At 38.1% G+C, this 13,948-nt stretch overlaps 1 protein-coding gene across 28 annotated transcripts in view; it reads right to left on the bottom strand.

Annotated features, from left to right (window-relative positions):
* Positions 1 to 13,948, bottom strand: part of PCM1 (pericentriolar material 1) — an 88,890-nt gene that overhangs the window by 49,776 nt on the left and 25,166 nt on the right. For 19 of the 28 annotated variants that reach the window (XM_067721462.1, XM_067721469.1, XM_067721472.1 and 16 more), the window contains 6 exons: positions 12,567 to 12,676; positions 9,675 to 9,891; positions 6,466 to 6,667; positions 5,355 to 5,528; positions 4,675 to 4,832; positions 4,096 to 4,334 (listed from right to left, as the gene is read on the bottom strand). In XM_067721462.1, coding sequence (XP_067577563.1) covers positions 4,096 to 4,334; positions 4,675 to 4,832; positions 5,355 to 5,528; positions 6,466 to 6,667; positions 9,675 to 9,891; positions 12,567 to 12,676 — 1,100 coding nt within the window. The remainder of the gene's footprint in view (positions 1 to 4,095; positions 4,335 to 4,674; positions 4,833 to 5,354; positions 5,529 to 6,465; positions 6,668 to 9,674; positions 9,892 to 12,566; positions 12,677 to 13,948) is intronic. The other 9 variants (XM_067721466.1, XM_067721470.1, XM_067721476.1 and 6 more) reach the window with 1 other exon arrangement.

The raw sequence follows: 13,948 nt of genomic DNA, 5'->3' as shown, positions 1-13,948 counted from the left end.
AATTTAAAGCAGTAGGGAAAGCATATGATTTTGAGCAATGAAATTCATCCTCTACCAATGGCAGGAAATAAAGTACTAAAACTAAAAACAGTACATTAATAATTTGAGTTGCCAATTACCCAGCAATGGCAAGTACTAGTTTGCCTTTTCTTTCTTTGACCAGATTCTAAAATCAAAGAAGAGCTTTCTAGAGAATATGAAAAAGATACAAAATATATCATTGGAGCTTGGAACTCTTGATATTAGATACTTTTTCTTCAGATATGACTTTTACATTAACAATTTAACAACCAATGTCTATTACCACTTGTTCACTTAAAAAGCTTTCCATTTCCTCATTTTGGTCTTTTAGTTTGCCAAACAAGTACCAATGGCTCACAATACAAAAACGAATGAGAATGTACCACCTCAAATCTGTAACTACTGGAAAAACAACGAAAGTTCATATCTTCCTAACAGTAGATACATATCTTCTGTTGAAATCAATGTGCTTATTAAAATGGAGGACTGGGCTAGCAGCGCACTGGTTAAGAATCCGTCTGCCAATGCAGGGGACACGGGTTCAATCCCTGGTCCGGGAAGATCCCACATGCCACGGAGCAACTAAGCCCATGCACGACAACTACTGAGCCTGTGCTCTAGAGCCCGTGAGCCACAATTACTGAGCCCGCATGCCACAACTACAGAAGCCCGCGCACCTAAAGCCCGTGCTCTGCAACAAGAGAAGCCACCATGATGAGAAGCCAGCGCACTGCAATGAAGAGTAGCCCCCGCTCACCACAACTAGAAAAATCCTGCATGAAGCAACGAAGACCCGACGCAGCCAAAAATATATAAATTTATTTTTTAAAAATCTTATTAAAAAAAAATGGAGAATTGGAGGTAACCTATGACATTTTCTTAAAAACATTTAATATTGGGCTTCCCTGGTGGCGCAGCGGTTGAGAGTCCACCTGCCGATGCAGGGGACACGGGTTCGTGCCCCGGTCTGGGAGATCCCACATGCCGCGGAGTGGCTAGGCCCGTGAGCCATGGCCGCTGAGCCTGCGCGTCCGGAGCCTGTGCTCCGCAACGGGAGAAGCCACAACAGTGACAGGCCCATGTACCGCCAAAAAAAAAAAAAAAAAAATTAATATTGTATACTTTATATTTACTCATGCTTTCTCTGCAGAAATCAACTGAAACTTTAACCTTTGGAAATAGAGAGTTAAAGTTAACTTTGATTGTAAAACTGTCTAATCGATTTTAAGCTTATAGACATGGTGTTATTCTGGTCTTCTCATCAATCTAAAAGCTAACCTGATTTATTACTAAAATGGTAAGATTAAAAAGAAACTGAGTTGGGACTCAAAAACAGAGAAGCTGGATCATGAGGCATTTTCCCACAATAAAAAAGTGGAAAAACCAAAGTATGAAAAAAAAAAACTACATAAAGTTTCAGATTGTCACATGAGAGTGTCTGAACTGAAATGATATAAACTCCGAAGCTAAAAGTAACTGACTAAAGAATTATTGTTTCAACACATGCTGCATCACAGACTAAGGAACAATATAAGGGCCATATAAATTGTCTAAGCTAATCTAATCAAGAAGAGTAATAATAGTTTTATACAATCATGATAACTATATAACTGTTTAAACCTTCTCCTGAGTCTCTTGGGAAAGGATACAAGTAAGGGCACAAGCAAAAGAAGACTACCCTTAATAAAATAAGTAAAATGTATCAATCTTAAACATATAAAAACTTGGGGAGTTTGGATCATTTGTTTTTAAATAGCTCTCAGAATGAGGACCCTTAATCCCTCTGTATTGCAGTTTTCTCATTTTTCATACATGTTATTTCAGGTCTTAGAACACTCACTAAAGCAAAAGAGCTGCATTGAACATAAGTCTGAAATTAAGCTGATTCATCTATAAGCCACCAAGTTATTCATCATTTCTGATCTATTATTCCCACTCGGGCAATCTGAGGAGAGGAGTCATAAAGAAAAAATGAGAAAGTAATTAGCAAGTACAATGATGTTCAAGATAGCACAACCTATATTATTATTTGCTTTAGAAGCTGTCTTAATTTTTTCAAATGGTACTACTGTCATACGATCAAAGTTCAAATAGTAAAAAAGATGTTTAGAAAAATCTCCTTTCTATCCCTTTTCCCAATTCCATTCTCCATAGGTAACCAGTGTTACCAGTTTATGTATCTGTCTACAGATATACTTTGAATATATAAGCAAAAATATATACATGTGTACATAAACCTGTATGTGTTTGTTTGTATACATGTGTTTATGCTCCTTCTTCCCTTCAACACCCCTTCTTACAATAGGAAAACCTTCGAAAAAGCCAAAAGCCAATTCCAGTAATGGTTAAACAAGCTACATGGTATCTCAATAAAATAAAATGTAATCAAGGGTATAAGGAAATGGATTCATCCACCACTGCTTAGATATCAATTAATATAGTCATTCTGGAGAGCAATTAAGCAGTGTCCATTAAATTTAAAATGTGCAGGGCTTCCCTGGTGGCGCAGTGATTGAGAGTCTGCCTGCCGATGCAGGGGACGCGGGTTCGTGCCCCGGTCCGGGAAGATCCCACATGCCATGGAGCGGCTGGGCCAATGAGCCATGGCCGCTGAGCCTGCGCGTCCAGAGCCTGTGCTCCGCAGCGGGAGTGGCCACAGCAGTGAGAGGCCCACGTACCGCCAAAAAAAAAAAAAAAAAAAAATGTGCATAAACTCTGACAAAGCAATTCCACTTCTTCATATCTGCTCTTGAAAAACACAAATGCATCACAAAGCTTGTGAAAGAATGTTCATTGGATTGTTGTTTCTAAATAGTGAAAAACTGGAAACAACAAAAGTAAACATCAATAGGATGTTAGATTAACTAAACTAAGGTCCACTGATAGTACAGAAAACTATATTGCAGCTAAAAAAGAACTGTATTTACTGTATATATATATATATATATATAAAACATATGCACAGTAGCATCTGTGAAGGAGAATGGGATTATGAATGAAGGCTCAAAGGGAATTTACTAGTAGTGTTTCCTTTATTTAAAAATGGGAGCACATTCATCTTTCACTTGAGTTACTCAAAATAAGTAGCATTCCAAAAGAAGTTGTGAATAACAATTTAATTTTTTTCGTTCACAAAAAAATTGTTTTTCTATACATTAGTGTGGTTAATTTTAATGTTCTATACTTCATTTTTTTCAACCTAACACAAGCTAAGCAAACCTAAATGAAGACAAATCACTCATTAATTTTACCAGAAGTTTTTTGGCTTCCAAAAATCATATAAATTTCAATACTTTAGGAAGTCTCTCTTAAAGATATTTTTATAGTGATTATGTTACTAAGAATATATATATATATATATAAACAGATGAAAAGGAATGATTTTAAAAAGTTCAATCATTCTTAGAAAGTTTTATACCTAGTCTAATAAACTGCAAAAAGCCTCTGGACCACATCAGTCAATATACAAGTGTGAATTGTTACATAATTTCACGTTCATACATTCAAATGGCTTTTTAAAATTTACAACTAATAGTTCCAACTTTACTTGTTTGGCCTTACTGAATAAGACAATATGGTTTTTCTTCTACATCAAGTGAGTTAAGATCTCAGCCAGAATGTCAGTCTCAACTCTGGCTCTGACAATGGTATAACTCTGGTCAACTAACACCTTTAATCTGTGTATCTGCCTCACTGAGATGTTACCAAGTTCTATGTGATATAGAACTGGGGTCTCCAGCAAAAAAACAAACAAACCTGTTTTTATAATAGTTATACTGGTACACAGCCATGCTCATCTGTTTGCATACTGTCTATCACTGCTTTTGCACTGAGTAGTTGTGACAGAAACTGTATAGCCCACAAAGCCTAAAATATTTACTAAGTCACCCTGAGAAAAAGTTTGCTTATCTCTGATAATATGGCATGTAAAGTGCTAAGCATTTAAACCTGGTATATAGTTAGAACTCATTAAATGTGTACTAGTATACTTATACCAACATAATTATCAAACACATAAATTTTACAAGACTGTCCATTTGACACTTTTTTTTTTTAAATACAAGCAGCATTTACCTGCACCAATGCAACAAGATCTTGTAACTGTCTAAGTTTCTGTTTTGCAGCCATAAGTCTGCTGATCTTCTGTTCAAATTCAGCATCTTCAGGCGTCTCATCAACCAGACTGCTCCGATGACTAGATAATGACGCTCCACTGACTGCCTCATCTTCTGCTTCTTCCTCCTCCTCCTCCTCACCTTCACCTTGTGCAACGTGAATCCCCTGTTCTCGTTCTCTATTGTATCGACAATCTGCTGAAAACATGTACCAGTGAAATCAATACCTTAATAAACTTAAGAGTACTAAAGAAAGGAATTCCGAGCTTCCCTGGTGGCGCAGTGGTTGAGAGTCCGCCTGCCGATGCAGGGGACACAGTTTCGTGCCCCGGTCCGGGAAGATCCCACATGCCGCAGAGCGGCTGGGCCCGTGGGCCATGGCTGCTGAGCCTGCGCGTCCAGAGCCTGTGCTCCACAATGGGAGAGGCCACAACAGTGAGAGGCCCGCGTACCGCAAAAAAAAAAAAAAAAAAAAGAAAGGAATTCCACTGCCCAAGAATAATACGGTAAAATTATCTGTGAATAGAGTCAATCATACCTAAAGAAGGAGGCATGTTTAGAGCCCTTATGTTGGCAGCAGATCTGTTGTTAATTTCACAATTAGAATTAACTGATCTCCCATCTCTATTATTAGAAACACACTGTGCATTAGAATTACTATTTACTTCATTCCAGGTGGCAGCTACTTGTGGATTTCTAAAAGAAAGAAAACAACCTGAAGTTATTTAAGGTAAAAAATATATGTAATAATAAAAAAATCAAAGTTTTACAACTGCTGATAAAATAATTCCAGACTATGAACATCATTGGCTATTTCCCCATTTAAATTCATCCTCTAAATAAACGGCTCTTGCTTTTCACTAACTTCTCCTATTCACACATTTAAGAAGAAAAACATCTAAAAAAATCAAAATTACAACCAAAAAAAAATCAAAACTACACCTAAAGAGGTAGGAAAATGAAGTTACGTACTTCTTATGATTAACTTTTAGTTGATCTAACAAACAGCAAATTTACTAAACTACTGTGTTCAATACTTCCCAATTTGTTTTTCTTTATAGAACAAGTAAGAGTACACTAACAAAACAGCACACTTACAGGAGAAAAGCTTAAATAAAAGGCAAACGGTAGGCACTCTACTGAGGTTTCTTTTGTTTCATATTAAATGTATTGTTAGGATGAATATGTTAGAAAAACAACTTAAAAAAAAGTTCTTACCGAATGTTAGTAACAGGTTCAGAATTTTCATGCTCGGAATCATATTCTGACTCTTCAGTTTCTTCTTCTTTTGTGTTTTCATTTACAGCATCTGTCATCATATCTGATGTTTGCTCATAATAATGAACTAATTCTCTTAGCTCATTCAACCTCTTTCGAACTTCATTTAACTTCCTGATAAACAACAAAAACATTTATATTAACACCCATTTTAGCAAAATAAAGCATACACTATTTTCATACAGTAGCAGCCAGCACAAACAAAATTTAAACCCAGTCAAATATCCAGGGGATGTGACTATAATGAATGTAATTTCAAGTATAGGTTATTCAAAATCTCATCACCTTATTTACTTATGTTGTGTTACGGACAAAAGCATAAGAAACCCTCTTCCAAGTGTTCACTTTAAGCAGGTATAGATGTTAACATCTTAAGTCTCAATGTCAAAAATATTCCTATGTTTCTTAATAAGTATCAAAAATGTAAAGTACTAAATATTCCATTAAAATAGGACCTCTTAGGCAAATCAGGTATGCAGGCATTCCTGAGCATTCACAGAAGGTTCCCAATTTGTCTACAACATATAGAGATCTACCAGTTACCATACTATATAACATGTTTACCAAAAAGAATAATTAGGTTGTTGAATTTTTACTGAGTCCCAGGAATTATGCCAATGTTTTCTAATCCTTAAAACACCTTTATGAACAAATATATTATGCCAGGTGAAGAAAAAGAGGCTTAGTGAGGGTGCTATTTGTCCACAGTCACACAACCTTGTGAGATACAATTCCAGGGCTGTCTGACTCTAGAGCCTGGGCTCTAAACCATTTGAATACAGAAATCTTTTAACTGTAGTCCCTTTATTTGGAAAACAGGAATACATTAGCTATAGAAATTACATGTTACTACAATGTCACATTTCTCTAGGACAACTCAAAGATGCACATATAACACACACACTTATTCTACCACCATACCACTTAAGAATGTTTATCATATCAAATTAACTCAGTTTTTCCAGAATTTTCAACAAAGAAAAAACCCCCAAGATTTATCCCCATTATTCAATTCTAATCTATGTAAACAATGTTTGTAGAAATGTTTTACTGGAGTTTTTCAGTTGGATTTAGGTGGCCTTCATTTTCACTCTGATTCTGAGAAACCAGAGAAGCAGCAGGATAAGGAACAGATGATGTGAGGCTATTGGATTCTCCATTGACAACTGGTGTTAAGCCTACAGGAGCAGAGGGAGCTGCTGTTGTACTTCTCTGATCCACACTCCTTTGTGGGGAGGCTGAAGAAGGCACAACTACCAAAAAAAAAAAAAAAAAGACCAGTTACCATAAATAAACAAATACAGCATCAAACAACACATTCATAGTTGGCTCAGACATAGAAAAATAAAAAGTAAAAGTCATTAACATCTTAAATCCTGCAGCTTTAAAATGTGAAACTTAAGGATATAACCAGGCCACTTGTTTATTAACATGTCTTTCAACCAAACACAGTTAAAACAGAAAGGAAACAATAAGGAAAGACAAGATGGAAACCAACAAGAACTACGATATTCTACCTTGAGAAAGTAACGAGAGTACTCCTCTGATAAACTTGGTTCCAGGTTAAGTTAAATAGAGCCACTGCATATGATGTGCAAGCACACCATCTACAAATCTTTACAGGGCAACCCTAGCTGATTAGGTCCTTGAGAATGTTCCAGTCCAGAGGGATTCTATCTGGTCTCCAAGATGGAACTTTTCTTGTTCCAAAAGATAAAGCAAAATTGTTTAAGTGACTGTGGTACATAATACCATGAATACTACTCAGCAATAAAATTTTCTTATTAGATGATGATTAATCTTCTAAGACAGCTCTTGAACTACATTTTAATTACTTTTCTGTCCACACAGATCAGACAAAGATATCTTATGCTTTCATGGGTAATAAATGAAGACTAAGAATCTTTGTGCTTCTCTCTCTCCTACCAGTTTATTTATTTTTTTCTTTTTATTTATTTATTTCTGGCTACGTTGGGTCTTCGTTGCTGCGTGTGGGCTTTCTCTAGTTGCAGTGAGCGGGGGGTTACTCTTCGTTGAGGTGCACGGGCTTCTCATTGTGGTGGCTTCTCTTGCTGCGGAGCACAAGCTCTAGGCACGCGGGCTTCAGTAGTTGTGGCTCACAGGCTCTAGAGTGCAGGCTCAGTAGTTATGGTGCATGGGCTTAGTTGCTCCACGGCATGTGGGATCTTCCTAGACCAGGGCTCAAACCCCTGTCCCCTGTACTGGCAGGCAGATTCTTAACCACTGCACCACCAGGCAAGTCCACTACCACTTTAAAACTATCATCATTTATCTCTTCCTCAGCGACAATCGTCATTTGTTGCTCACGTTATCCACTGTTACAGCTGGTTTCCAGTAGTCTTTTCTCTCCATTCCTTGACTGTTCTACCTTTTGCTCTGCTTTCACTCTGTTTCCCAGAGAAATATATGATTTTTTAGTCATCAGTAGACAGAGTGCTACTTTAATTATGTGTATAAAACTAACCACAAGCGTTTGAGTACAACTTTGGAAAAACTAAGTTTTTCTTGGCTGTGTTCATCTGTTTAGGGAGGATGGGCACTGGGATTAGCTTCTACTCTAGAGGAGGCCGAGGAGCAGCACAAGTCAGGGAAAAGAAAGGAGCACGTCTCAGGGCAGAAACAGTACAGTTCTTTGAAGGTGGCAGACAACTAGGGTGAAGTACAGGGATCCAGAGATGATGTTTCTATCCCTGTCTGTTCTTTATTAAGACAGCATCTGGAATGCTAAAGAATAATGACCACTTAGGGTTGACCCTACTGATTCCAATACCCAATGCTACAGCTCCTACTACCAGCTGTCTGAGTAAGAGGCAGAGACCAGGCTTGGGAAGGTAGGTGGCCAAGTGAGGACTAGTAACTGAATCTGAATTAGACAAAGGCAAGTAATCTGTAGAGCAGAAAAGACAGTTCCTACAGTATAACTAAGATGACTATTGGCTTTCCTATATAACTAGTACAATCAGCCCTCCATATACAAGAGTTCTGCATCTGCGGATTTAACCAAAAGCAGATAGAAAATATTCAGGAAAAAAGAAATTCCATAAAGTTCCAAAAAGCAAAACATGAATCTGCAGCATGCTGGTAACTATTTATATAGCATTCACATGTATTAAGTATTTTAAGTAACCCAGAGATGATTTAAAGTGTAGTGGAGGATATGCTTATGTTACATGCAAATACTATGCCATTTTAGATAACGGACTTAAGCAGCCTCAGATTTTGGTATCCGTAGGGGTGTGGGTGTGGGTGTGGGTGTGGGTGTGGGTGTGGGTGTGGGTGAGGGTGCTGGAACCAATCCCCCATGGATACTGAGGGATAGTTGTATAACTCTTTAACTAGTATACCTAGGATGACTATATGCCTTTCCTAGTCCCACCTAACTATTTATGTATTTTAAAAAATGGGGAGTGTTTGGGACTTTCTGTACTAAATAAGTTTTTCATATCTCAGGTTTTTATTGTATAAATACTTTCTAAATCTGTTTCATAGTTTTAAAATCAAAGTACTAATTTGGTTTAGCTTTTCCTTAAGGAAAAATTTTGGATATGCGAAAAAGTGCAGTATTATTATGTCAAAGTGTCTAACAGTTACCTTCTCTTATACTTTTCCCTTATTTAAAATCCTACCGGGCTTCCCTGGTGGCACAGTGGTTGGGAGTCTGCCTGCCAATGCAGGGGACACGGGTTCGAGCCCTGGTCCGGGAAGATCCCACATGCCGTGGAGCAACTGGGTCCATGCACCACAACTGCTGAGCCTGTGCTCTAGAGCCCGCACACCACAACTGCTGAAGCCCGCGTGCCTGAAGCCCATGCTCCGCAACAGGAGAGGCCACGCGGTGAGAGGTCCGAGCACTGCAACGGAGGGTGGCCCCTGCTCAACGCAACTGGGGAGAGCCCGCGTGCAGCGGCGAAGACCCAACACAGCCAAAAATAATAACAAATAAATAAATTTATAAAAAATAAAATAAAATCCTACCAATTTTTCAAGCCCAAATTCATTCTTTTCCTTTTCTGAATTTTACAGAACAGATCTACCATCTATTTGGCTTTACCATACATTGCCTTGTTACTTAAAAACTTGTATGTTACTTTCACGTACAAGTCCTATTTCCCCACAAAAATTATAATTTTCTTGAGTAACTATGTGTTTATTCATTCACCAAATATTTACTAAGGAATTATTACATGTTGGCATATATACTTACGTGTCCTCTACCTAACACTGCTTAGATTTACTTACAGGATGAATTGTTCAAATGCTCATCTCGAAGTGTATGAAGTTCTCCAAGCAGCTTGTCCATTTTTTGTTTCTTTTCTTGTAACACTCTCATTTTGCTAAAAAGCTGGACTTTCTCATCAGGTAAATGCTCTGAAACTGATGGATTTCTGCTCTGAGAAACCTCCCTAGTTAATGAAAGACTTTCTGCTTGTCTTCTATTGTCTGGAACAGGTGGAGGCTTTAAAAAAAAAAAAAAAGAAAGAAAAGAAAGATTAGGCGACTAAAGCTTGCAATCTCATTTTAAAAATGCATAAATTGGGCTTCCCTGGTGGCACAGTGGTTGAGAGTCCGCCTGCCAATGCAGGGGATACGGGTTTGTGCCTCGGTCCGGGAAGAACCCACATCCCGCGGAGCGGCTGGGCCCGTGAGCCATGGCCACTGAGTCTGCGCGTCCGGAGCCTGTGCTCCACAACGAGAGGCCACAGCAGTGAGAGGCCCGCGTACCGCCAAAAAAAAAAAAAAAAAAAAAAAAGCATAAATAGGGCTTCCCCGGTGGCACAGTGGTTTAAATCTGCCTGCCAATGCAGGGGCCACGGGTTCGAGCCCTGGTCTGGGAAGATCTCACATGCCGCGGTGAGCCACAACTACTGAGCCTGCGTGTCTGGAGCTTGTGCTCCGCAACAAGAGAGGCCGCAACAGTGAGAGGCCTGCGCACCGCGATGAAGAGTGGCCCCCACTCGCCGCAACTAGAGAAAGCCCACGCACAGAAACGAAGACCCAACACAGCCAAAAATAAATAAAATAAATAAATAAAATTTTTTTTTAAATGGATCATATATTAAAACAGCATAAATATTCTCTCTCATTTTTTCTTTTGACTGCACTGGGTCTTCGTTGCCGCATGCAGGCTTTCTCTAGTTGTGGCGAGCGGGGGCTACTCTTAGCTGTGGTGCGCAGGCTTCTCACTGCAGTGGCTTCTCTTTCTGTGGAGCACAGGCTCCAGGGCAGGCGGGCTTCAACAGCTGTGGCATGTGGGCTCAGTAGTTGTGGCTCGTGGGCTCTAGAGTGCAGGCTCAGTAGTAGTGGCCCACAGGCTTAGTTGCTCCGCAGCATGTGGAATCTTCCTGGACCACTGATCGAACTCGTGTCCCTTGCATTGGCAGGTGGATTCTTAACCACAGCGCCACCAGGGAAGTCCCAAAAATACATAAATATTCTTTATAAAAAGATAAACATTAGTGTAGGTTGTGCTGGTCAGTAAGTATATATGCCTTTCCTATTCCCAAATTATATACATACTATTCCCTGATGTGCCACCGTATCTATATAACAGTATATATATACTGTTTTATAGACACACATAACTACACAGTGGGGATTCACTGGATGTTATTAACTGGATCTAAATTAAGTGCTAGAAATGCCATATTTTATATAGAATAAACCTTCAAAAATCTCATTCTCTTGCCATCTTTTTAGAACCACAATCATAAACTTTAACTTCTTAACCTATCAGTTTCTCCTATCACTTCTTTGCTACTAAAAAAAAAAATTTATGAAACATTTAAAAAATCCACTAAGGATTAGGGAATCATATAATGAGTAACCAGCACTGAGCTTAGTCAAATTTTAGTATTTTGCCACATTTGCATCAATTCTTTCTTTAAGAGAAATATATTACAGATAATGGCTAAAGCTTTATACATAGAAATCCTGACTCCATTACTCTCTTGAGATAACCACAGTCTGGAATTAGACACCTACCATTCTCAAACGTATTTTTATTTTGTAATACCTATGAAGGTATCCATAAAAAAAAAAAAAATACTTGGGGCTTCCCTGGTGGCGCGGTGGTTTAGAGTCCGCCTGCCGATGCAGGGGACATTGGTTCGTGCCCCGGCCCGGGAAGATCCCACGTACCGCGGAGCGGCTGGGCCCATGAGCCATGGCTGCTGAGCCTGCACGTCCGGAGCCTGTGCTCCGCAACGGGAGAGACCACAACAGTGAGAGGCCCGCATACCGCAAAAAAAAAAAACAAAAAAAAAACACACTCTACACATTTTAAAACATAAGCTAAGTGGTATCCTTCTTAAACTTGCATTTTCATTCATTACCTCTGGTTCATTTCCTGTAATCGGTTACAGGATTTCACTCTATGTATATATCATAACTTACTAATCCATTTTCCTGTTCATGGACATTTAGATTGTTTCTGCTTTGCTATTAATACAATGCTGCCATGAACATTCTTGTATGCATCTCCTTTTGAACAGGGTCACTAGAAAAAATGTACTAGATATTGCTAAATAACTCTCCAAAGTAGTTAGATCATCTTCTTTCATTTAAACTTGGGTCAGCAGACAGAAGATAATGCATTGCCAATTATACCCATTTCCAGTGGAAGGTACTAATTCACCCTTTCTCACTCAACAGACTGAAATTTTGCATTTATATCATTATTTACAAAGGTCATCAAATTATAACACTTATTAACTCTGAAATTAAACTTAAGAACTTCCTTAAAATTGTTAGTAAAACATTGCAAAAGCATAGATTCACACTAACTTAAGTTTAACAGTTGTGACTATTAACAATCTTAAAGGTGAAATAAGAATGCGTCATCTAGGAGCATACAAAGGGGAAATTTCGCTAATCACTTCATTCAAAGTAGATATTTCCTCTAAATTAGTGTTTCCCAAAGCATAGTCCCGAGACTTCCAGCACTGGAATCACATGGTGGGAAGCCCACCCCAAATGTATGAATCATAATTTTGGAGGTGGGGGGATCCCACTGACCAGAAATCTACATTTTTTAACAATCATGCCAGGTGATATGTATGCTCAGTAAAGTTTGAGAAGCACTGCTTTAGTTAATGTGATTTTAAATCCAGTATACAAAAAAAATGAAGTTACCTGAGAATCACGAAGCTGATTATGAAAACGCTGAATTAAATCATTCAATTCTTCATTTAGTTCAGATGTGATACTGACTCCAGATAGGCTACCTGTAGTTTCTGTTACAGCTGGAAAGGAAGTTAACAACTTTCATTCAAGCAAATAATTTAATAATTCATTAAAGCAAATAAATAAAAAACAACACTTTAACTTCTGAGACGCTAAAAAGAAATTTGGGGGCAAAAAAGAAATTTAAAAAATCTCAACGTTATTTGAAACTAGTTAACCCTCAGATTTATCTGTCAACCAATCATTTTATAAGTTTCCACCTAACCTGAAAATAAAGGGACACTCACAAAACTCTAGTATAGTGGTTCATCTTTTTCTGTCCCAACATTCAAGGAGGGATACTGTTACATCCCAATTAAGAATAGTGACTCAACAGAGTCTGGGTGTGGGAAGGTCCACCAGGTTGGGTTGGAGGCGTGGCGGGCAAAGTGGTTCGTCTGAAAAAGCACAGCTAATTCTGACCAGTCTCAATCCCCACCTCCCCAACAGAATCAGTGTTGTAGTACAGGGGCTGGCAAACTTTTTTTAAAGATTCAGATAGTAAACATATTAGGCTTTGTGGAGATATAGTTCTTGTCTCAACTACCCAACTCTGCCACTGTGGGGCAAAAGCAACTATATACAATACATAAACAAATGGGCATAGCTGTGTTCCATAAAATCTTATTTCAGGCAGTGGGCCAAATCCAGCTGGCTATATATAGTTTGCCGACCCCTACTGTAGAACAGATAATTTATTGAAGGAGTTGCTTGTGATACAAGTCATACTAAAAGACCACAGTTTTTATCTTCCTAAGGCAGTATTCTGATGACAATTTTCATAATAGTTACTCTCTATTACTCAAACACCCCATGCTTATCTTTCCAGCTCTAAAAGAGACAATGACTATAAACTGTTTCTGTTTTGAAGGAAAATATTAGCTTTTTCAATGAGAAATTAGAATTACAGGGCAGGGTAGATTCCCATGTATCCAGTCCAAAGTACTTGGGGACAAAAAAAAGCAATTACAGTCTAGATAACACACAACTTGCTAGTTAAATGGTTAAAGGAACACTCTTTCCCATGACAATTATGTTGCCTCTCTTATATACCTAAAGATTACTGTAAGTTTGTTTTTCATCAGTATTCTTCTGCAAAATCTCATAAATGCAAGAGAAAATCTGTTTTCAATCATTAACCTAAAATTCTTTTTGAAATAGTACATAAAATAAATTCAAATTTTAACTCCTGTTTATTCTTCTCCTGGTACTTGTCTCATAATAGTACATTAAAAAAAAAAAAAGAAAGAAAGAAAGATTATCTGCTTACTTAAAAATAAAGGTTTATATTC

This window comes from Pseudorca crassidens, chromosome 21 (genome assembly GCF_039906515.1).
Source record: "Pseudorca crassidens isolate mPseCra1 chromosome 21, mPseCra1.hap1, whole genome shotgun sequence".
NCBI lineage: Eukaryota > Metazoa > Chordata > Mammalia > Artiodactyla > Delphinidae > Pseudorca > Pseudorca crassidens.
The sequence above is the reverse complement of the archived record's forward strand: the minus strand, read 5'-3'. Positions and strand labels throughout refer to the sequence as shown.